Source organism: Montipora foliosa, chromosome 10, assembly GCF_036669935.1.
Source record: "Montipora foliosa isolate CH-2021 chromosome 10, ASM3666993v2, whole genome shotgun sequence".
NCBI classification, from domain to species: domain Eukaryota; kingdom Metazoa; phylum Cnidaria; class Anthozoa; order Scleractinia; family Acroporidae; genus Montipora; species Montipora foliosa.
Genome location: NC_090878.1, coordinates 5,626,862 through 5,649,361, shown reverse-complemented (window position 1 = coordinate 5,649,361; position 22,500 = coordinate 5,626,862). Strand labels below are relative to the sequence as shown.

The 22,500-nt window shown below is 39.6% G+C and overlaps 1 protein-coding gene across 1 annotated transcript in view; it reads left to right on the top strand.

The window, feature by feature from the left end:
- Positions 1–22,500, top strand: part of LOC137974333 (uncharacterized) — a 65,909-nt gene that overhangs the window by 21,097 nt on the left and 22,312 nt on the right. Inside the window, exons 8-11 of the mRNA XM_068821258.1 lie at positions 15,605–15,796; positions 17,049–17,356; positions 18,718–18,859; positions 20,441–20,736. Coding sequence (XP_068677359.1) covers positions 15,605–15,796; positions 17,049–17,356; positions 18,718–18,859; positions 20,441–20,736 — 938 coding nt within the window. The remainder of the gene's footprint in view (positions 1–15,604; positions 15,797–17,048; positions 17,357–18,717; positions 18,860–20,440; positions 20,737–22,500) is intronic.

Below are 22,500 nucleotides of genomic sequence, written 5' to 3'. Positions count from 1 at the left end.
TGTATAAACAAGAGTTGGGCGATTGTGATCTTTGTTTTGACTTCGCTCATTTCATTGTCAAACTTTATAACACTTGACAGAAAAAGAAACTTACAAAAACCCGGTATCTTGCCATCATTTGACACAGATGCTTCACTGTTTGGCGAGTAAACATGCCGCGGTAACTTAATCACGGCGCCCGCTGAATTCCGGCCATGTCACTTTCGATTTTGCAATTTACTTGAACGTAGCAAAAATCTCCCAAAATGTTTATCGCTGATCGTAACTTTTTATATTCGATATTCACGGTTCAAAATTAATGTTGTTTTCATGTTGTAAATATTTCATTCTCGATCGACCGTCCGGGAAACTTCCTTCTTCTCTTTCTGAAAACTGTGTATCAATATTTATTTGCTTTTTTATCAATATTTGTTTTGCATAAAGCAAGCTAACAGAATCTGTACCTTGCTGAGTTCGCATTTGTTAGCGTTAATAGTATTTTCGGTCAGATGTTTCTGTTTTTATGAGGGGTTTATTGTTTTGGTCTCCCATCCCAACACTAACCCCGCGAAACAGGGCTTGACTTAGTGAAGTTTAGTATTACAAAGTTTTCGGATGCTCATAGGGCACACTTGTGGTGAAAAGAAGTTGTGAGGGAACTTGAAAATTATCAACATGTCAGCCCAGAAGCCAATGTTTCTCGCTTCTCTTTTATTTGTTATTCTTCAGAGACTGGAATGCTGTATTTCAATACCACACAATTCAGTGCCTTCTGATTTTCTGTAGCACGTACCACAGGCAACCCAGTGTATGCTTCACGGAAGCATCTAGTTTATTTTTATTTTTCTACGGTAACCGAAAGCTGAGGTTTCACCTAGGTAGATATTTTCTGGTCGATTTACACCACAGTTAAGAGAGGATGCGGTGTGGCTATTGCATTAGCTTTTATTTAGAGCAGATGGCATCAAAGAAATCTGCATATTCTTGGGATCGAATGATGACAGCAATAATTAATATGTGTATTTGCCGTATCTACAAGCTGCGATTGTAGCTGACACATCTGATTAAAATAAAGTCCCTTAAATAAAGGAATTTTTGGTTTTTCTTTTTCCAGCAAACGTCACAATTTCTAAAAATTGTTTGATATGTGGTCAATACTGATGAATACAGATAAAATGATCAGCAGATATTCTATCCAGAAATTTACATGTGCTTGAGAAATCTGTTGTCTTAACGGTGACACCACTCGTTGAGCGGCCAGCCTTGAAAGATACGCAAAAGCCATTTCGATCTCATAGACTGAAAGATGGAGGAAAACATGTCAATGAACTGCAGAAGTAATTTTAAGCCGTTCGGGCTATGTACGTGGCTGTCCATCTGTTACAAACGTGTTAAGCAGTTCGCATCGAATAACGTATTTCACGTGAGTTATCGCTCTTGCTTGCGTGATGGAAGCATGCAGCTTAGTTTATTTTATTTTTAACTCACTAAATTGGCAGAGGCTTGAACTCGTCCATTTTATGGTCGTTGAAGCATTAAATTATTTAAATTAAACTTACTAATTCAGAGAAATGAATATTTCTGAATTTCAAGCTCAACTGCTAAATGATCTGCCAGTTAATATTTTGGATCAGGAATGATCGTAATTAACGCACGACAAGGAGTTGCTTAACAAACCTCGGGAATACAGGTATGGCTCTTTGGTGGCATAATAATGTGAGTCATTGACAAAGTTTACTTCAAGGTAATTATTTTAAGTGCTTTTGATTCTAAATGTATCTCCTGTCGAACTACACCAGTTGGGGGTGACTTAACCTTTTGATACCGAAACCGGCCTAAACCGGCCAGACTTTAGTATTTTACTCTGTCTAATGCCAGACAATTTTACTTGTCAGTGGGAAACCCCCAGGAGTCGATGGGTTAAAGTTACGCATAATCCACAAAGTTTTTAAAAAGAAAAGTCCGTTTTGCGCCTTTGAGAGAACTGTTTGTCGTGAAAGCGAAAAACTTGCAAATTATTAAATATAAAGATTTATTATATAGATACTGACAAAATACCAGGATTTCTCCTTTTACTAAAAAGTCATGTCTTCACCACTCGCAGTGAACATATAATTTTTATGTTTCATATGTGAGAATAAAGGCATTGTCATGGTAACGAGCACAATTAGCCAGTAAAATGTGAGCTTCCTCTTCATTGTAAGATACTTTTGTGCTTTAATATAATTCTTCTCTACTACATTAACATTTTCATTGCAAATTTTACCTGCATGTTTTAGCGGTTGGTGACCACTTTGTTGTCATTTCGAAAATGAGTAAAACAAGTTGTCTTGCATCTAGGTATTTCATCGGTTAGGAGAACTGAGAACTTACAACTTATTAAAAGTATCTCTCACGAGTGAGCTTTGCTTTGCCACGAAAGTGCTTACTTTCGCTAATGAGATATATTAAGTAAAATACACGTGTATGAACACATTTCGTTACGTACTTGAAACGTTCAAACTTCTGAGAATCGTAGGAAGAGACCTGTTTTTCAACCAGCTCTGTATCATGGTGTCATGCAAGGTGACAATGCGGAAATTCAAAATACTGTATTTGAAAACGAAAGACCTTACAGAACTGGAAAAAAGGTTTATTTCTACCGGTAGCTCATCTTCAACCCTCGTTTAGATAAAAATTCAGAAGACCTCGTGATTTTCATTTTGTATTTTGATGATGTCTCTGTGGAAACCATCTGGACGCCAATTTTTATTTTGCTCAAATTACGATGTCAAAGATGTATGCTTCCCCGATCAAGTCAAGATCACTACGATGAAAACTCTGTTGAGATTTATTGATTACATGTAAATAACAACAGCATCTCTTAAGGACGTTCGCGCTAATTGTTTGTGCGCAACGTTACTGCGCAGGTAACGCGACTGTAATATGTCACGCATTACTTCGAGCATTAGTGAAGTTGAGGTTTTAAAACCTTTGCAGAAACCGTGGACGATAAGTCTTGCACAGCGTTGGATAAGAGAAGATCGCGATCAGTCAAAATTGGTTCAAAATATTTAGGAAAGTCAAGTAGACTACTGCACGACTGATGTTCGCGTTGTTTTTATCAGTCGTGCACTAGTCTACTTGACTTTCATAAATATTGTTCAAGCATGAGTTAAAATAACATGGCGACAAAAACGCCAGGCAAAAAATTCCAGGCCGGCAAAAGAATGGCACATTTATTTCCGAATCTTCATGAAACGTTAAAGAGAAGTGAGCGGAAGGATGGAAAAGCTCTTTAAAAGGTAGCTGCTGATCGAGTAGTGGCTGAAAGTTTGGAAAACTCGAGGACCAACCGTTGCGTACATTTAATGGGGCTGTTTCTTTTTTTAATGTTTTTATTACCCTTAGAACTTAAGTTCAAAATGAATGTATGTTTTTGAAGTTCTTATCCTTTACTTTCGTGAAAATAGAGCAGTATTTTCGTCCTCGTCGGCTTGAATAGTGCGGACCTTCGTGGAAAAAACCAGCGATTAAATTTCACAAAAACCACACTCCAGAAGACGAGCATGACGGCAATGGGGAAATATTATACAAAACACTAACCAAATGAAGATGACGACTGCTTAAAACTTCGTTGCTATGCTCGAGAAAGCTTTGTTTTGGCGGCAGGTTAGTTTTGCAGGTTGCAGGTTGCAGGTTGCAGGTTGAAATTTACTGTGACTGTTACATGAATAGCTAACCTTAGGCCTAATTAGGCCTAAAGAAACGTTTTTAGGCCTAATTAGGCCTAAGGTTAGCTATTCATGTAACAGTCACAGTAAATTTCAACCTGCAACCTGCAACCTGCAAAACTAACCTGCCGTTGTTTTGGGGTAAAAACCTTTCATCCCTTCAACGATCGATCCTCTCTTGGATTCCAGTCCTTCCCCGACAGGTCACGCAAAAACGTGACAAACGAAGTTTTGGTAACTACTTGGTGTAGGCACTCATATAGTGGTCCGGTGTAGTCACTCATATAGTGGTCCCAGGCGGCGTACTTAACTATGTTTAATCATCCCTAGCCGTACCTAAGCATCCTTAGCCGTACTTAAGCATCCTTAAGCGTACTTAAGCATCCCTCTTCATCCCTAGTCGTACTTGAGCATCATTAATCATCCCTAGCCGTACCTAGGCGTCCCTAACCGTACTTAAGCATCCTTTATCATCCCTAGCCGTACTTAAGCATCCGTAAGCGTACTTCAGCATCCTTCTTCATCCCTAACCGTACTTAAGCATCCTTTATCATCCCTAGCCGTACTTAAGCATCCTTTATCATCCCTAGCCGTACTTACGCATCCGTAAGCGTACTTAAGCATCCTTCTTCATCCCTAACCGTACTTAAGCATCCTTTATCATCCCTAGCCGTACTGAAGCATCCTTTATCATCCCTAGCCGTACTTACGCATCCGTAAGCGTACTTAAGCATCCTTCTTCATCCCTAACCGTACTTAAGCATCCTTTATCATCCCTAGCCGTACTTAAGCATCCCTAACCGTACTTAAGCATCCTTAATCATCCCTAGCCGTACTTAAGCATCCCTAAGCGTACTTAAGCATACCTCCTCATCCCTAGCCGTACTTAAGCATCCTTAATCATCCCTAGCCGTACCTAGGCATCCCTAACCATACTTAAGCATCCTTACTCATCCCTAGCCGTACTTAAGCATCCCTAAGCGTACTTAAGCATCCTTCTTCATCCCTAACCGTATTTAAGAATCCTTTATCATCCCTAGCCGTACTTAAGCATCCTTTATCATCCCTAGCCGTACTTACGCATCCGTAAGCGTACTTAAGCATCCTTCTTCATCCCTAACCGTACTTAAGCATCCTTTATCATCCCTAGCCGTATCTAAGCATCCGTAACCGTACTTAAGCATCCTTTATCATCCCTAGTTGTGCTTAAGCATCCCTAACCGTACTTAAGCATCCTTAATCATCCCTAGCCGTACTTAAGCATCCGTAACCGTACTTAAGCATCCTTAATCATCCCTAGCCGTACTTAAGCATCCGTAACCGTACTTAAGCATCCTTTATCATCCCTAGCCGTACCTAAGCATCCGTAACCGTACTTAAGCATCCTTTATCATCCCTAGTTGTGCTTAAGCATCCCTAACCGTACTTAAGCATCCTTTATCATCCCTAGCCGTACTTAAGCATCCGTAACCGTACTTAAGCATACCTAAGCGTACTTAAGCATCCTTCTTCATCCTTAGCCGTACTTAAGCATCCTTTATCATCCCTAGCCGTACTTAAGCATACCTAAGCGTACTTAAGCATCCTTTTTCATCCCTAACCGTACTTAAGAATCCTTTATCATCCCTAGCCGTACTTAAGCATCCTTTATCATCCCTAGCCGTACTTACGCATCCGTAAGCGTACTTAAGCATCCTTCTTCATCCCTAACCGTACTTAAGCATCCTTTATCATCCCTAGCCGTACTTAAGCATCCCTAACCGTACTTAAGCATCCTTAATCATCCCTAGCCGTACTTAAGCATCCCTAAGCGTACTTAAGCATACCTCCTCATCCCTAGCCGTACTTGAGCATCCTTAATCATCCCTAGCCGTACCTAGGCATCCCTAACCATACTTAAGCATCCTTACTCATCCCTAGCCGTACTTAAGCATCCCTAAGCGTACTTAAGCATCCTTCTTCATCCCTAACCGTACTTAAGAATCCTTTATCATCCCTAGCCGTACTTAAGCATCCTTTATCATCCCTAGCCGTACTTACGCATCCGTAAGCGTACTTAAGCATCCTTCTTCATCTCTAACCGTACTTAAGCATCCTTTATCATCCCTAGCCGTACCTAAGCATCCGTAACCGTACTTAAGCATCCTTTATCATCCCTAGTTGTGCTTAAGCATCCCTAACCGTACTTAAGCATCCTTAATCATCCCTCGCCGTACTTAAGCATCCGTAACCGTACTTAAGCATCCTTAATCATCCCTAGTTGTGCTTAAGCATCCCTAACCGTACTTAAGCATCCTTTATCATCCCTAGCCGTACTTAAGCATCCGTAACCGTACTTAAGCATACCTAAGCGTACTTAAGCATCCTTCTTCATCCTTAGCCGTACTTAAGCATCCTTTATCATCCCTAGCCGTACTTAAGCATACCTAAGCGTACTTAAGCATCCTTTTTCATCCCTAAGCGTACTTAAGAATCCTTTATCATCCCTAGCCGTACTTAAGCATCCTTTATCATCCCTAGCCGTACTTACGCATCCGTAAGCGTACTTAAGCATCCTTCTTCATCCCTAACCGTACTTAAGCATCTTTTATCATCCCTAGCCGTACTTAAGCATCCCTAACCGTACTTAAGCATCCTTAATTATCCCTAGTTGTGCTTAAGCATCCCTAACCGTACTTAAGCATCCTTAATCATCCCTAGCCGTACTTAAGCATCCCTAACCGTACTTAAGCATCCTTAATCATCCCTAGCCGTACATAAGCATCCCTAAGCGTACTTAAGCATCCTTCTTCATCCCTAGCCGTACTTGAGCATCCTTAATCATCCCTAGCCGTACCTAGGCATCCCTAGCCGTACTTAAGCATCCGTAAGCGTACTTCAGCATCCTTCTTCATCCCTAACCGTACTTAAGCATCCTTTATCATCCCTAGCCGTTTTTAAGCATACCTAAGCGTACTTAAGCATCCTTCTTCATCCTTAGCCGTACTTGAGCATCCTTAATCATCCCTAGCCGTACCTAAGCATCCCTAACCGTACTTAAGCGTCCTTTATCATCCCTAGCCGTACTTAAGGATCCGTAAGCGTACTTAAGCATCTTTCTTCATCCCTAGCCGTACTTGAGCATCCTTAATCATCCCTACGCATGCCTACACGTACCTAAGCATCCATTTTTATCCTTAGGCCTACTTAAGCGTCCTTGATTATCCCCAGCTATTCAGTTACAGTGAAATACATCTGTTAAACTTTGGAAAATGGGGAGAGATTACCATAAAGATCGTTGTATAATTTAACTTAGACGTTATTTGTTATAAAAACGTACAGAAAGCGGTTATCTCTTATTATCACTGCTACTAAATTTGCAAATGGAAACAACGAGCCCCATTAGGAGATATCAGGATACAGGATATTTAGGTAACCATTTTTCGGCATACTGGATATTTGGGGGGGGGGGGGGAATTAACGGGAAACAGGATATTTAGGCCAAACATTAATGACATACGGGACATTTAGATCCCCCCTGCCCTAATGGGGCCTCAAAATTCAGAACAGGAATGCTACCAGAATGTCAGATTTAACTGGACATCGGCCGCTTCATTCGTTTGCTTTGGTTTGTGTAGAAAACAAGACAGAGTAACATGTGTTTGTGTTTTTGATTTACTTTTATATTTGGCTGTCTTAGGCTTTTTTCATAATATTCTTTTTACATTTTTGATTCCTGTACTAGAAGGAATAGACGAGTGTCATTGACTAACCCTAACCCTAACGAGAAATATCGCTATTTGATGTGTTTCTTGACGTTGAAAGGCCCAAAACAACAACGGCCAGCAGGTGTAAGGTACAGGTCACAGGTCACTGTTATTATATTTCTATGCAGAAACCACCCAAAACCTACACCAAAACCAACGTTCATGCTAAACACCGTTTTTAGGACTAGGTTAGGCAGTAATAAAGCGTTTGGGTGGTTTCCGTATTGGTAGAGCAATGACCTATATGACCTGTACTTTCGACCTGCCTTGATTACAAAACAAACTATATGAGTAAAATCTCGATAGACAAATAACTAATTAATTAATATCTTGCAAGGAATTCCTCTCTACATCCAAGTTCGATAAGTTAGGGGATATTGTCCAGCCTAGATATTATTTAAAAACGCGGCTTAAATACTCTTAAGGATGATTGATAACGCCTTAGTACGGTTAGGGATAATGGTTGACGCTTAAGTACGGCTAAGGATGATCAGGGATGCTTAGGTATGCTTAGGGATGACCAAGAATGCTTAAGTACGGCTAGGGGCGATTGAGGATCCTTAAGAACGCAGGCTAGGGATGATTAAGAATGCTTAAGTACGTTTGGGAATGCTTAAGTACGGCTGGGGATGATTAAGGATGCTTAAGTACGGCTAGGGATGATAAACGATGCTTAAGTACGGTTAGGGATGAAGAAGGATGCTTAAGTACGCTTACGGATGCGTAAGTACGGCTAGGGATGATAAAGGATGCTTAAGTACGGTTAGGGATGAAGAAGGATGCTGAAGTACGCTTACGGATGCTTAAGTACGGCTAGGGATGCCTAGGTAAGCTAGGGATGATTAAGGATGCTCAAGTACGGCTAGGGATGAAGAAGGATGCTTAAGTACGCTTAGGGATGCTTAAGTACGGCTAGGGATGATTGAGGATGCTTAAGTACGGTTAGGGATGCTTAAGTACGGCAAGGGATGATAAAGGATGCTTAAGTACGGTCAGGGATGCCTAGGTACGGCTAGGGATGATTAAGGATGCTCAAGTACGGCTAGGGATGAGGAAGGATGCTTAAGTACGCTTAGGGATGCTTACCTACGGCTAGGGATGATTAAGGATGCTTAAGTACGGTTAGGGATGCTTAAGTATGGCTAGGGATGATAAAGGATGCTTAAGTACGGTTAGGGATAAAGAAGGATGCTTAAGTACGCTTACGGATGCGTAAGTACGGCTAGGGATGATAAAGGATGCTTAAGTACGGTTAGGGATGAAGAAGGATGTTTAAGTACGCATAGGGATGCTTAAGTACGGCTAGGGATGATTAAGGATGCTTAAGTACGGTTAGGGATGCCTAGGTACGGCTAGGGATGATTAAGGATGCTCAAGTACGGCTAGGGATGAGGAGGGATGCTTAAGAACGCTTAGGGATGCTTAAGTACGGCTGGGGATGATTAAGGATGCTTAAGTACGCTTACGGATGCGTAAGTACGGCTAGGGATGATAAAGGATGCTTAAGTACGGTTAGGGATGAAGAAGGATGCTGAAGTACGCTTACGGATGCTTAAGTACGGCTAGGGATGCCTAGGTACGGCTAGGGATGATTAAGGATGCTCAAGTACGGCTAGGGGTGAAAAAGGATGCTTAAGTACGCTTAGGGATACTTAAGTACGCCTAGGGATGAGTAAGGATGTTTAAGTACGGTTAGGGATGCTTAAGTACGGCAAGGGATGATTAAGGATGCTCAAGTACGGCTAGGGATGACGAAGGATGCTTAAGTACGCTTATTGATGCTTAAGTACGGCTAGGGATGATTAAGGATGCTTAAGTACGGTTAGGGACCCCTAGGTACGGCTAGGGATGATTAAGGATGCTCAAGTACGGCTAGGGATGAGGAAGGATGCTTAAGTACGGTTAGGGATGCCTAGGTACGGCTAGGGATGATTAAGGATGCTCAAGTACGGCTAGGGATGAGGAGGGATGCTTAACAACGCTTAGGGATGCTTAAGTACGGCTGGGGATGATTAAGGATGCTTAAGTACGGTTAGGGATGAAGAAGGATGCTGAAGTACGCTTACGGATGTGTAAGTACGGCTAGGGATGAAAAAGGATGCTTAAGTACGCTTAGGGATGCTTAAGTACGGCTAGGGATGATTAAGGATGCTTAAGTACGGTTAGGGATGCTTAAGTACGGCAAGAGATGATTAAGGATGCTCAAGAACGGCTAGGGATGAAGAAGGATGCTTAAGTACGGTTAGGTATGCTTAAGTACGGCAAGGGATTATAAAGGATACTTAAGTACAGTTAGGGATGCTTAGGTACGGCTAGGGATGATTAAGGATGCTCAAGTACGGCTAGGGATGAAGAAGGATGCTTAAGTACGCTTAGGTATGATTAAGTACGGCTAGGGATGATTAAGGATGCTTAAGTACAGTTAGGGATGCTTAGGTATGGCTAGGGATGATTAAGGATGCTCAAGAACGGCTAGGGATGAAGAAGGATGCTTAGGTACGCTTAGGTATGCTTAAGTACGGCTAGGGATGAGTAAGGATGTTTAAGTACGGTTAGGGATGCTTAAGTACGGCAAGGGATGATTAAGGATGCTCAAGTACGGCTAGGGATGAAGAAGGATGCTTAAGTACGCTTAGGGATGCTTAAGTACGGCTAGGGATGATTAAGGATGCTTAAGTACGGTTAGGGATGCCTAGGTGCGGCTAGGGATGATTAGGGATGCTCAAGTACGGCTAGGGATGAGGAAGGATGCTTAAGTACGCTTAGGGATGCTTACCTACGGCTAGGGATGATTAAGGATGCTTAAGTACGGTTAGGGATGCTTAAGTACGGCTAGGGATGATAAAGGATGCTTAAGTACGGTTAGGGATGAAGAAGGATGCTTAAGTACGCTTACGGATGCGTAATTACGGCTAGGGATGATAAAGGATGCTTAAGTACGGCTAAGGATGATAAAGGATGCTTAAGTACAGTTAGGGATAAAGAAGGATGCTGAAGTACGCTTACGGATGCTTAAGTACGGCTAGAGATGATAAAGGATGCTTAAGTACGGCTAGGGATGATAAAGGATGCTTAAGTACGGTTAGGGATGAAGAAGGATGCTGAAGTACGCTTACGGATGCTTAAGTACGGCTAGGGATGATTAAGGATGCTTAAGTACGGTTAGGGATGCTTAAGTACGGCTAGGGATGATAAAGGATGCTTAAGTACGGTTAGGGATGAAGAAGGATGCTGAAGTACGCTTACGGATGCGTAAGTACGGCTAGGGATGTTAAAGGATGCTTATGTACGGTTAGGGATGAAGAAGGATGCTGAAGTACGCTTACGGATGCTTAAGTACGGCTAGGGATGATAAAGGATGCTTAAGTACGGTTAGGGACGCCTAGGTACGGCTAGGGATGATTAATGATGCTCAAGTACGACTAGGGATGAAGAGGGATGCTTAAGTACGCTTAAGGATGCTTAAGTACGGCTAAGGATGCTTAGGTACGGCTAGGGATGATTAAACATAGTTAAGTACGCCGCCTGGGACCACTATATGAGTGCCTACACCAAGTAGTTACCGAAGTTTTCCAAGAGCTTCGTAAAATCACATCGATTTTACTCCCTTGGATCATAGGTGACCCCTATTTTTTTAATCATGAATCACTTCCTCTACTTACTATCTACAAAAATATGATAAAATGAAAAAAATCTCACCGTAAGAAGTTATCTTTTTTTTAAATTTTCTTTCCTCGTGCCATCGAATTCCGGTAGTGGTTGCAACGGATAGAGGTTATGAAAACGCTCGTCCAGGATGAACTCTACTGTTTACGACATCCCTAGCGGCATGAAATTGTCTTAAAATCCCACCCCTAAAAACCTATGCACGGAAACCTTCACTCTAACAGTTTATTTTTAGGATTTTCGATGGATGAGCAGATGAGGCTACCTTTCGTTATTATGACAGATTTATCGAAATTAAGGCATTTTTCCACTGCCATTTTCTCCGAAACGAAGTCAGTGACCCCCAATTTTTTTTATATTTTTGGAGTAAGTACTTTATGACCAAACTCTATGGGAGAAATGAAGAAAATCTCACCGTAGGAAGATTTTGGCGCGAACGTCCTTAAGATTTTAAACACTATTTAATGCAAAAGGAGAAATTTTCACAAGTCAACTGAACTTAGCGACAAAATCAATGTATACTCATCGTGGCAGAAAAGTGCTTTATGAAAGTGTGAAAAAATTCAGCCCATCTTAAACAACGATTTTGTTCCAATTAATTTTGCTTAAAATAAACACTGTGCCTCCTAAAATATGCATGTGAATATTTCAGACATTGGCCGTTTTTATACTAGAGACGCATAATTCGTCTGGGACGAACTTGGGCAAACTTTTTTTCTGCATCTGTTAAATTCGTCTAGTATAAAGACGGCCACAAGACGCATTATGCGTCTGGACGAAGAATTTATTTTAGTGCGTCTTCGAAGACGCACTAAACTGGAAAGTTCGTCCAGACGCATTATGCGTCTAGTGCCCGTCTTTATACTAGACGAAATTAACAGACGCAGAAAAAATGTTTGCTCAAGTTCGTCCAAGACGAATCATGCGTCTCATATAGTTCGTCCCGTCTTTACACTAGACGGATAACATGAGAGACGCATAATTCGTCTGGACGGATTATGCGTCTCTAGTATAAAAACGGCCATTTAATACATTGGTCTGAAGAAACTTCTAAAAACTTGAAGGTTGTTTTAGGTTCGATTGGTCAACAAGGAATATCAGAGTACTGTTACGCGAGTTTGGTTCAATGAGTAGCATGTTGTATGCAAATCTGGTGAATGCTCTAAGGAATTTTGTGTTTTTGAAAGTGTTCCCGTTTCCCTGAACAGTGTCACGCATGACCTTCACCTGCAGCTATTTCGATTGTAAATTAATAATTCGACTTGCGAAGAAGAGCAGTTATTTCCCCGCGGAACTTGAGACATTTGAATGAAAATTCCCCTGAAAGTGACTGTGTCTTGACTTAGTGATTTTACTTCTTAAGACCTTGCACATGATTCCGATCGTGCTAGAGCAGAAATACTTTAGGGTCTGACGTGAAGTCGTGAAACGCAAGGATTTCCATGTCAATCAAATGGCAGGCTACCATGTTTTGGCTGCTAATGGCTACGGACAATGCAAAAGATTTGAACCATTTGAAAAAGTTTTTTAAAATTAAAAAAAGGAAAACTAGACAATGAAAATGATAGTATAAAGTGGTCTGCCACAGGTCCCACTTAACAAGTGTGGAAATTTTTTTTTGTCTGACCAGGGTGGCTGCATGTCAGGTCAAAGCTTTAATTATCCCTAGCATGACATATGACAGGCTTTTGGGGGAAAATCATTTGCAGGCTTGTATAATTTATTCATTCTTTTAGTAACCTTGGGGAGCTACCTGTACAGGTGTAGGTAGGTGTGATAAGATTAAACAATGCTTTGCAACCATTGTTTTCTTGCAGAACATTACCGCAATTAAATGGGCTGCGGCATTCGGTTGCTTTCGTCTTTGCCTTGGTTGCGGTTTTCGTCCAGCCTAGGTGATTTCGCGGTAAACACAGTTCTCATTTGGGTTGTTTGGCAAACATGTTGCATGTGTCATAGTGTTCAATGTAATCATGCAGTGATTTCTTAATTCATGGATGGCTAATAAACAACTTCTTGAGCTCGTCTGAAGCATCGTTTTGTTGCAATGTGGGCACTGTGGATCTGCTCTTTAACTAGGAAGCTCAGTGATTACTTGGGTGACTAAATCACAGTTACTGGGAATGACAGTTGACAACAACCTGATGCACCTAGCTCCCACACATACTGAAGGTCAAGAAATCATTTGCTAGTAAGTTAAGACTACTCAAGAAATCAAGATTTCTTGCCAGAAGCGTTTGCCTAGACCTCTTTTTTAAAGTGATTCTGCCCTCTTTGACCTGTGGTCTTATCATACATGGGGCTGGTGCTGTAACAGCGAAATACTTCAGTCTCTGGAATGGCTTCAATGCTGAGCAGCTAGACTTATTTTTAACTTTTCTAATGACATGGAGTCAAGCAAAGTATTAAAACAAGAGTAATGGTCGAACCTGTTTTCTGACAAGAAATCTCCAATAGTATTTTTATTTTGTATCCTTGTTCAAAGTGTACATGTACCACAAACAATTACCAGATCCTGTATCTGAACTCATTATATCGAAACGGACTGTAGGGTATACAGCTGTACGTTACAAGTACCAGCTTCACTATTCATCCTGCGTAATTCAACGATGGTTTGTGCATGGAATTGAAGAGAAATTTAAATAATTATTATGATGGTACAAAATGTGGACCCCTAACTGGACCTCCTTCTGTACACCACTTGAGAGAAGAAAGAAAAGTCAGTAGATGGTTTTCACAGTGACATCATCAAATTCTAAAATCCAACTTGCAAGGTCTTCTGAATTTTTATCAAAAGGAGGTTGAAGACCTAAAAATAAATATTTTCTCAAGTTTCCAGTTCCTTGACGTCTTTCATTTCAAAAATAGAGCATTTTGAATTTCTGCATTGTCACTTTGGGTGACACTGGCCATGATACAAATCTATTAGGTTGCAAAAAAAATCTATCCCTATGAATCTCAGTAGTTTGAGCCTTTCAAGTACATTAGGAGATGTGTTCATACACAATGGACATTATCTCACTAGAGAAAAGTAAGCGCTTCTATCGCAAAGTGAATTCCAGATGTTCTTGTTGATTACTGGCCACCATATTAATTATATTGATGGACCAAATGACATCTCCTTACAAAACTCTCTAAAGTTGTGTGAAATGCTTCTACAAATAACTTGGAAAGAATGTACTGCACAGACCTGAGAATTAGACAGGTGGTTAAAAGATTTGTTTCCTACAATATTCCAATTTCTTGGCCTTTTTCAGTGAACAAATTTGAATTTTTTGTTGTTGTTGCTGACACTAAAAAAATAGAGCAGGCTCTAATCTTCTGTGTAACAAGATCATACTGTGCATCTTAATTCTTGCATTTGTGCTTAGCCTCATTTTGAGTCAAAGTTTGAAGATTACATAATTATAGTTTGGAAAGAACTGTGAGATTCATTTTTTGTAATTATTGTCCACACAGCTGGAGGGTTATGTACACTATTTTTATTTTTGTTGGCTGTTTTAAGCTTCACTGGCCATAACAAGCATAAAAAATGCAAAAAGTTTTGATTATGTGTTGTCATAGCACAACTACCAAAGCAAAACGATCATACTACCTAGCTATACAGGCTGTAGAGAGGTTTCTACACTTAATTATGTATTATTCAACTAAGAAGTCTATGAAAGTAGCCCAGCTGGCCACCTGGCAAGCACTGGAGTTAATTTTGAGTGCCGTTTCATTGGGTGCCTCTGATCTGTAAGAAAAACATGGTACATGTACTAATTGAGCTATGATCGATCGTCGCATGCAGTTACGAATGCAATTTTAGCAATTTGCGTAGGGAAGCCCGAAAAATTCAGGAGTTCAATGGGGTTTGAACCCATGACCTTGCGATGCCAGTGCAATGCTCTAACCAACTGAGCTATAGACCTCGTTCATAGTGGTGGCCAAATAAAATATTCTTTTGCTCGCTATGACAAGCATATTTCAAAAGAATATTTGTTTCAAAATGAGGGCAGTAGGTCTAATTAACATAAATACAAAAGAGTGTAAAGGTGGTTGCCACTTATGAAAGTGGTCTATAAAGTCACTGATGCTGGGAGCTGGTCATTCTTGGGTTCAAATTTTCCTGTGATGAATGAATCAAGGATCATAATTTTTTATGTGCAGTTAAATAAATATGATTCATTAATTTCATATAATTATCATTGCATTCGTGGTACTAACAATATTAAACTGTTGTTGAAGTTGTTGATTCAAACTGGGCTGCTATCAATGATGCAGTTCACAAAATACCTATGTTCTCCACAGAGATGCATAGACATGTTTTAAAATTAATAATTCCATCTTTTTTTAATGTTGGTTGACCAAGGATTGACTATTGCTTCAGTGAATTAAAATTAAGCTTTCAGCATTAGTGGAGGAATTTATTCTGTCTCTGCAGCAAAGGTGAAGCAACATTACTATAAATTAAATGTTCTTTTCACTTCTAAATGTCATTGCCCCCTGTTATTCACACAGGTAATAATACCAGCACGAACACAAGCTGTGGTGGGACCCTGTCTATGGCTACTGGGGAAACTAAGTCATTTTACTGTTATCCTCCAATTGTTGGTCAGTATGTCTCTGTTGTGGTACCAGGAGACAACAAAATTCTGACAATTTGTGAGGTTGAAGTGTATTCCACACCGCAAACTTCAAATGGTGTCACAGGTAATTGGATTTATAAAATAATTCTTTTTTTATGCCTACTGTATATGAACAGAGTTTTTAAATTGTGAATTGAGCCACTTACAGTATATTCAATTAAGAAATAATTTGGGAAAAGCGTGTGTCAAAACAAGAATATTGTGTGTGGTAAAAGTGGCTGCAGCATTTAACTTCCTATGTCATCCAGTACTTGGTCCTTTCTTTGTTGATCCTGTGAGTTTGAGTTTCTTTATGATACCCATAACACTTGTGGAACTGACTTTCAAAATTTGTCCTTTTAATACCTTTAACACCTACAATCGGTGACAAAATTGTTGACAGATTGACCATTTCTACCCCCTATGCCACATTTCTTCTATCTTTTAGCCTTCTTTGTTAGTCCAATTTGCGCCCTTCCCCCCAAACAATGTTGTAGTGTGATTCTCGGGATATTTAGGTACAATTAGGCAACATTGAATGGGGAAGGGGGGGTCTTATCAATAATTTAGAGCATGATTCAAATTATAGTGGTATTTCACACTTGAAAAGAAATGTTTAAACACAATGTGTTAACTCATTTTGTTGCTGATTGTAGCTTCTGGGTGAAGGTTTTGTCGATAAATTGCTAGTGTAGTTTGATACTGTGGGCATGACGCTCAGGAGTAAACGGCCAATAATTAATGGTCCAGTTAAGTGGGAGGATCAATTCTTAACCTTTCATCTATACACTGTAACGCGCACTTTAAATATTCATTTCTTTCATTCATCAGTCCTTTCACGGCAACACATGAGCCCAACAAATTTTCCGACCTCCCAACTGAGTGGCTTTGTAGCTCAGTTGGTATAGCATAATTATTGCACCGGCATCTCAAAGGTCATGAGCTTGAATACCATTGAAGCTGAAGTGACAATTGCTTAAATTGTCCAGTTACAAGGATGCAAGAATCACTTCACTCTTTTGTCTATAACCCGCACTTCAAATATACATTTCTTACTTGTAAGTCTTCACGTTGAGCTAATTTACAGTTGAAATCACAAACATTGTCTTGTTATTGACACTTAACTTTAGTGCTCGAAAAGATGCAGTAGATAGTGTTATTTATTGAGAAAAGGTGTTTATGAACTAGGAATTGGGGTAGAGATTAGAGTTTTATGAAGGCATGTTGGGAGGTAATCTTTTAAGATGTCAAATTAGTGAAGTTACTCTAGGGAAACTGGAAATAAAGGCACCTAGCTCCTAGCTAGGATCTGTATTTTTCTCTTGATTTAATTTCAGCCTGTAGAGCAAACCCAGTTGGAATCTCAAATAGTGCAGTTGTACGCAATCAAAGATTTTCAGCTTCCTCATCTCTGGGCAGTTTCCTTCCTTCCAAGGGGCGTTTGAATGGAGCCAGTGCCTGGATTCCCAGCAGTACCAATAATAACAATGACTACCTGCAGATTGATCTGGGATCTGTGTACTTTGTTTGTGCTGTGGCCACCCAGGGAAATCCCAGTGCAGATGATTGGACAAAAACCTACAAAATAGAGGCCTCTTTGGATAATGCCAATTGGCAAATGTATCAGGAAAATAACATAGTAAAGGTACTATGCACCTCTTGTGATGTACTATGTACTATGAGCATGTACATTTATTTTTAGTTTGTTAGATGTTCAAGGATTTAATTTTGATGTTGGAATTAGCTACGTCTCATTCACACACTTGCTACATTTTGTACAATAGAGAAACTTTAACAGCATCACAAAAGCTTCATCAAGTGCTGTAAGTTATACCTACGTTTTGACTTTGGTGTTTTCAGAGCTTGTAAAACAAAATTAATATAATTCAAGAAAAACACATCTAAGTAACCAAGCTGGAACGGAGGCAAACCACAGATGATTATTTAGACAAGTACCATAACAGGGGAGTTAAACCAAAGGCATAAAATTTCTATAACAAACTCTAGGTAGTGGTGAGACCCAGAGTTGAACTTGATATCACCAAAGTCCAGTGCCCCATGCATCATAAAACCGTTGGTGCCAACACAACTCGCACACGCAGCCACAATCACTTTTATCATTCACTAGTCTGAACTACACTGTACATGCACCTCCCTAATTGACAGCAATGGGAAACAAATCAGCTGGTCCATGGTCTCTAAATTGTTAGAGTTGTCATGATAGTAAAACACAAACAAACTAGTCGTGAAGCTAACAACTCAGGGACATACAGTTTTTTAGGGATTTCAAGTTAATTGGTATGCCTGTGAAGGATTTAATAGGTGCACTTGGAGAGTGCAAATTTAAATCAAGCCAAACTATCTGGTTATACGGGGCACAGAAGATGTAATTACACTGTGGGTCTAAAATGTGAAGAAAAAAGTGGAAGCCCACTTTGCTATCAAGCTAGTTCACAGGCATCCCACTTTTAATAATCTGAAAGGAGCAATTCTGGCAGGAGGGAACCAGATGGCTATTTTACAAAGCATGATGGAGTTGAAACTGGGACAACCAGAAACATATTAACAAATCCAAACCAGAGGTGAGAACAGGATTTGAACCCAGGCAACCACATGCAAACCCAACTCCCCAACCACTGGTCTTTGCGACCAGGGTCTGCACTCTACATGTACATTGATACAACGTTACTGGATCAAATCAACCTTTTATAAAAATGCAGTTTAATTTCATGCAGTATGTTTCAGTTTTCGTAATACAGAGAAATATATATATTATTGCTGCATGTGTGCAGGTAGCAAGAAGACATCTTCACAGGAAACTACTTACCCCAAGCTGTTATCTCACATAGTGCTTGATGTGAGGGAGTTGACTATGGTTCCTAAAGATGGTGTTGTGGGAAACACCAATGAATCATTTTATTCAAACAAACAAAGTACTTCCAGTTTGTTGTACAGTTATGAATGGAGTGCCCTAATTAAAGGTCCCACATTTCTTATCCTTCCTAGATATTTTCAGGAAACAGTGGCCGAAACTTCATTGTTAAAAGTGATCTTTACAATCCGCTTGCTGTCAAATTCATTCGATTCTACCCTGTGGCATTCAACAGCAGAAAAGCACTAAGAGTGGAAGTTTATGGATCCACGCAAGGTACATGTACACTTTCCAGTTATAAAAATCAAGAGTTTTTGCTTTAGCAACATACATGTACATGTAACGGCTTTACTGCTTTTTTTGTGGTTACTTAATGTTATTCTGAAGGAAGGGAAAAGGTTGGCAACAATTAAAGAGACTCACTATAGCTCCAGTGATTATGTCAACAACATCCACAAACTGATGTTAAAGTTTATCATCACCGTGAGAACTGAAAAAAGGTTCACACAAAATTACACAGTCATATCGTAACAGGGTCAGAAGAATGTACAAGTGAGATTACATTACAGACAAATTAATGTTTGGTTACATAGAAAAGTTAAAATTACATGTTCTGAACAAATATAAAAACAGAGAAATAGAGACCTACAGTAGAAACATGTTACACACGATTACAGCAAAGTTAAGCGGCACGGCTAAATAATTGTGTAAGCTAAAACTAGTTAATTATGCAGAGGCAAAATGATTACCTTGGTGCTGTCCTTGCAATCACTGAAACAATGTTAAACACTTGAAAAAACTTGATGAAACTTAAAGCTGGAAACTTGAAGAAACTTGAGAAAACTTGAAGCTGAAAAACTTAGACTTGGACGTTGACTTGCTTCGCTTATGTCAACAAAAACTAATGTAAGTTACTTGCTTGCGAAGAAATGTCGTGATTATTGTCGCGTGACAGAGCTGCATCATATCTACAATGTATGGCATAAAGTCTAGCTTGCACATCCTGGTAAAAGGCTCTCTACTCTCTTTTGGGGGACATTGGGGGAAAACAATGGAAAGACTCAAAAGATAACTTAAATACATAATATTCTAAAGCGCAATACCGTAAGGGAAAGAAGGCTTCTTATGGTAAATTACTTAACGGTAGTTACACTCACCAAATAGAGAAATAGCCTTATGCAGCCCAATATCAATTTCGGTAAATTAGTCATTGGATTCCTCTGATGTTCATTTCAATTTGTGGTGTTGTCTTTAAGGTATCACGATGCAACCTGCATACAATGTAATTATGAATTATAGAAAGTACGTAATTGAGTCCCCTTTTACCAGGGAAGGGGCTTTTATTTATTACAACTGAAGGCAAATGGTGTTAATAGAGAGGGTTGTTCATCATGAAATGCAGCCATTTGACCTTCGTGTCTATTAGATACATGTACAAAGCATGGCATTTGTGCAATCATTTACAGTGAGAATTCTTCCCTGTTTTTTTTTTTTTAATTCAAGGCAGCTCTCCAGGATGTACAGTGACTTATACAGAACGTTCTTCTGATCAAATGAGCAGACTGTAGAGCTTCTTTCAGGGATCGTAGATTTCCTAGTAATTTCAGTTTTCTACCTGTACAGTTGTCCTTTCTTCGTTGACAAAAAAATGGGTTTCTGTTTCATTTTTATGAAGCTGATGCTACATATAAATGTCATGATCAATTAAGTTATTAGATTTACAAACCACTTGTTTTAAGATGTTTATTATGTTAAATTCATCATTGCTGCAAAGTTCTTTAAAGCTCTCTTAGAGAAAAAGAGGTATATAATGTACCTGGCTATATATTTTTTCTTTTTTTGCAACTTCAATTTCAGGTTGCTTGTCAACAGTTGGCAATGAAAGAGGTGTAAACCCACGCCCTTTTTCAGTTACAGCATCATCAGAACTTGATGACACTCACAAAGAAGGCTATAGTCGTCTCTATGGTATTAAGTCATGGTGTAGCAAAGTTGTGTCTCCACCTCAATACTTACAGTTTGATTTTGGGAAAGTCATTACAGTTAGTGGCATAGCAACACAGGGAGATAATGTAGTGGACAAGTGGGTAACAAGCTATGGTATCAGCTATGGATATGATGGACAGTCTTGGCTAAGTTACAATGGAGGGCAGGTAAATTTACATGTACATGTATGTAAAAGGCAAAGTCTTATCCCCAACACAAAGACAATAGCGACCTTTAGATGGGAGGATGAGTACAACTACGGGTACAAGTTTTCCATTCTGAGCCCACTTCGAAAAATGTCGTCTCCAAAACTTATGCACAAGCTCAGTACGGGAAACTCATACTTGAAGTTGTCCTTGTCCTTCGATCTAAAGGTCCTTAATGGCTTAGTCTGGCTGATCACAGGCATCCCGTCATACCAAGGCACTGGCTAGGATGTTTTTTCTCTGCTGTGTTTCACCAACTAGAAGGTTGATTTGTTCAAAGTATCTCCAGTCGTCATGATTGATACTACGTAACAGAAGGGCATCACTAAAGGCCGGAATCCAGAAAGCAGAAAGCGGAAACTAGAATCCAGAAACAATTTGCGAGAACTACAACAAGTTACTCACTCATTGTACGTTCTGCTATATAATCTGCACACTCAAGTATTTAACTCTGAGAAAATGTAAACTGTAAAATGGATCCGACCTTGTTATTCTGGATACTAGTAGTAGCTATCGCTAAGTGCCAACGAAACAGTCAATATAATACATAGTTTGCAGATTTGTATCAGAGTTCCAAAATACCCAACAGTAGTTGTAATTTTTTTATTCGAAAGTACTGCAACTCAACTTATCTAGTTAACAAGAATACAATAATAGAAATTGCACACTTAATTTGTATCTCCAACAACGTAGATGCCAACGTGTTTTGCAATAATATGGAAAGTGTAGTGCTGCAATTTTTGAACGGCCGTAATTTTAACAGGAATATACAATAATTAAGTTGAATAAAATCAGTGCCATGTAAAAAATTGCCAAAGCATTTTCAGACTTTTCAGTGTGAAACATGTAATGGGGAATCAAACTCTCTCGCACATGAAAGTTGTTTCACTAGCTAGTCTTGTAGAATTTTTATTTTGCAAGATACATGCAGCCATGAATTATAAGTCAAATAATTTGATCGATGAATTAGTGCAGACAACACATTTCCTTTGAAAGTTAAATTAAATTGTTCGCAATTCAATGGTTACAAAACGAAAAAAAAAAACTGCCCTACTCGCAAGCCAAAATCCAAAATTGACAACATCGGCCGACAAGAACACATACGCCGGTGTTCCTTTGAGCTCGTTCACTCAATATTGAACACAATGGTTCGAAAATAAATATCAAAAACTCAAACCAAGTGTACAAAACTCAGTGGTCAGGGAAATGGGAAAAAATGTGTTTTCGCTCACCTCTAAACACAAGATCATCAATAGCCGTGCATGTCATGCAAGTTTGTCAAAGCTGCTCTACTCGCAGGCCGAAATCCGAAATTGACAACATCGGCTGACAAGAACATGTACGCCGGTGTAGCTTTGAGCTCATTCACTCAATATAGAACACAATGGTTCGAAAATAAATATCAAAAACTCAAACCAAGTGTACAAAACTCAGCGGTCAGGGAAATGAGAAAAAAATGTGTTTTCACTCACAAGATCATCAATAGTTGTGCGTGTCAAGAAAGTTTGTCTAAAGTAAAAGTAAAGTAAAGTAAAGTGGTACATTTATGTAGCGCCCTTATCACTAACGTCTCAAAGGCGCTTTACAATGATCAATTTACCCCCAGCAGACTGGAAGCATATACAGGCGCAAATTGCAGCCGCTTCTAAGCAGTCCATGCATTTTACCGACCTCGGAAGGATGGAAAGCTGAGTGAACTTTAGCGGGAAAGAAGGTTGCCAAATA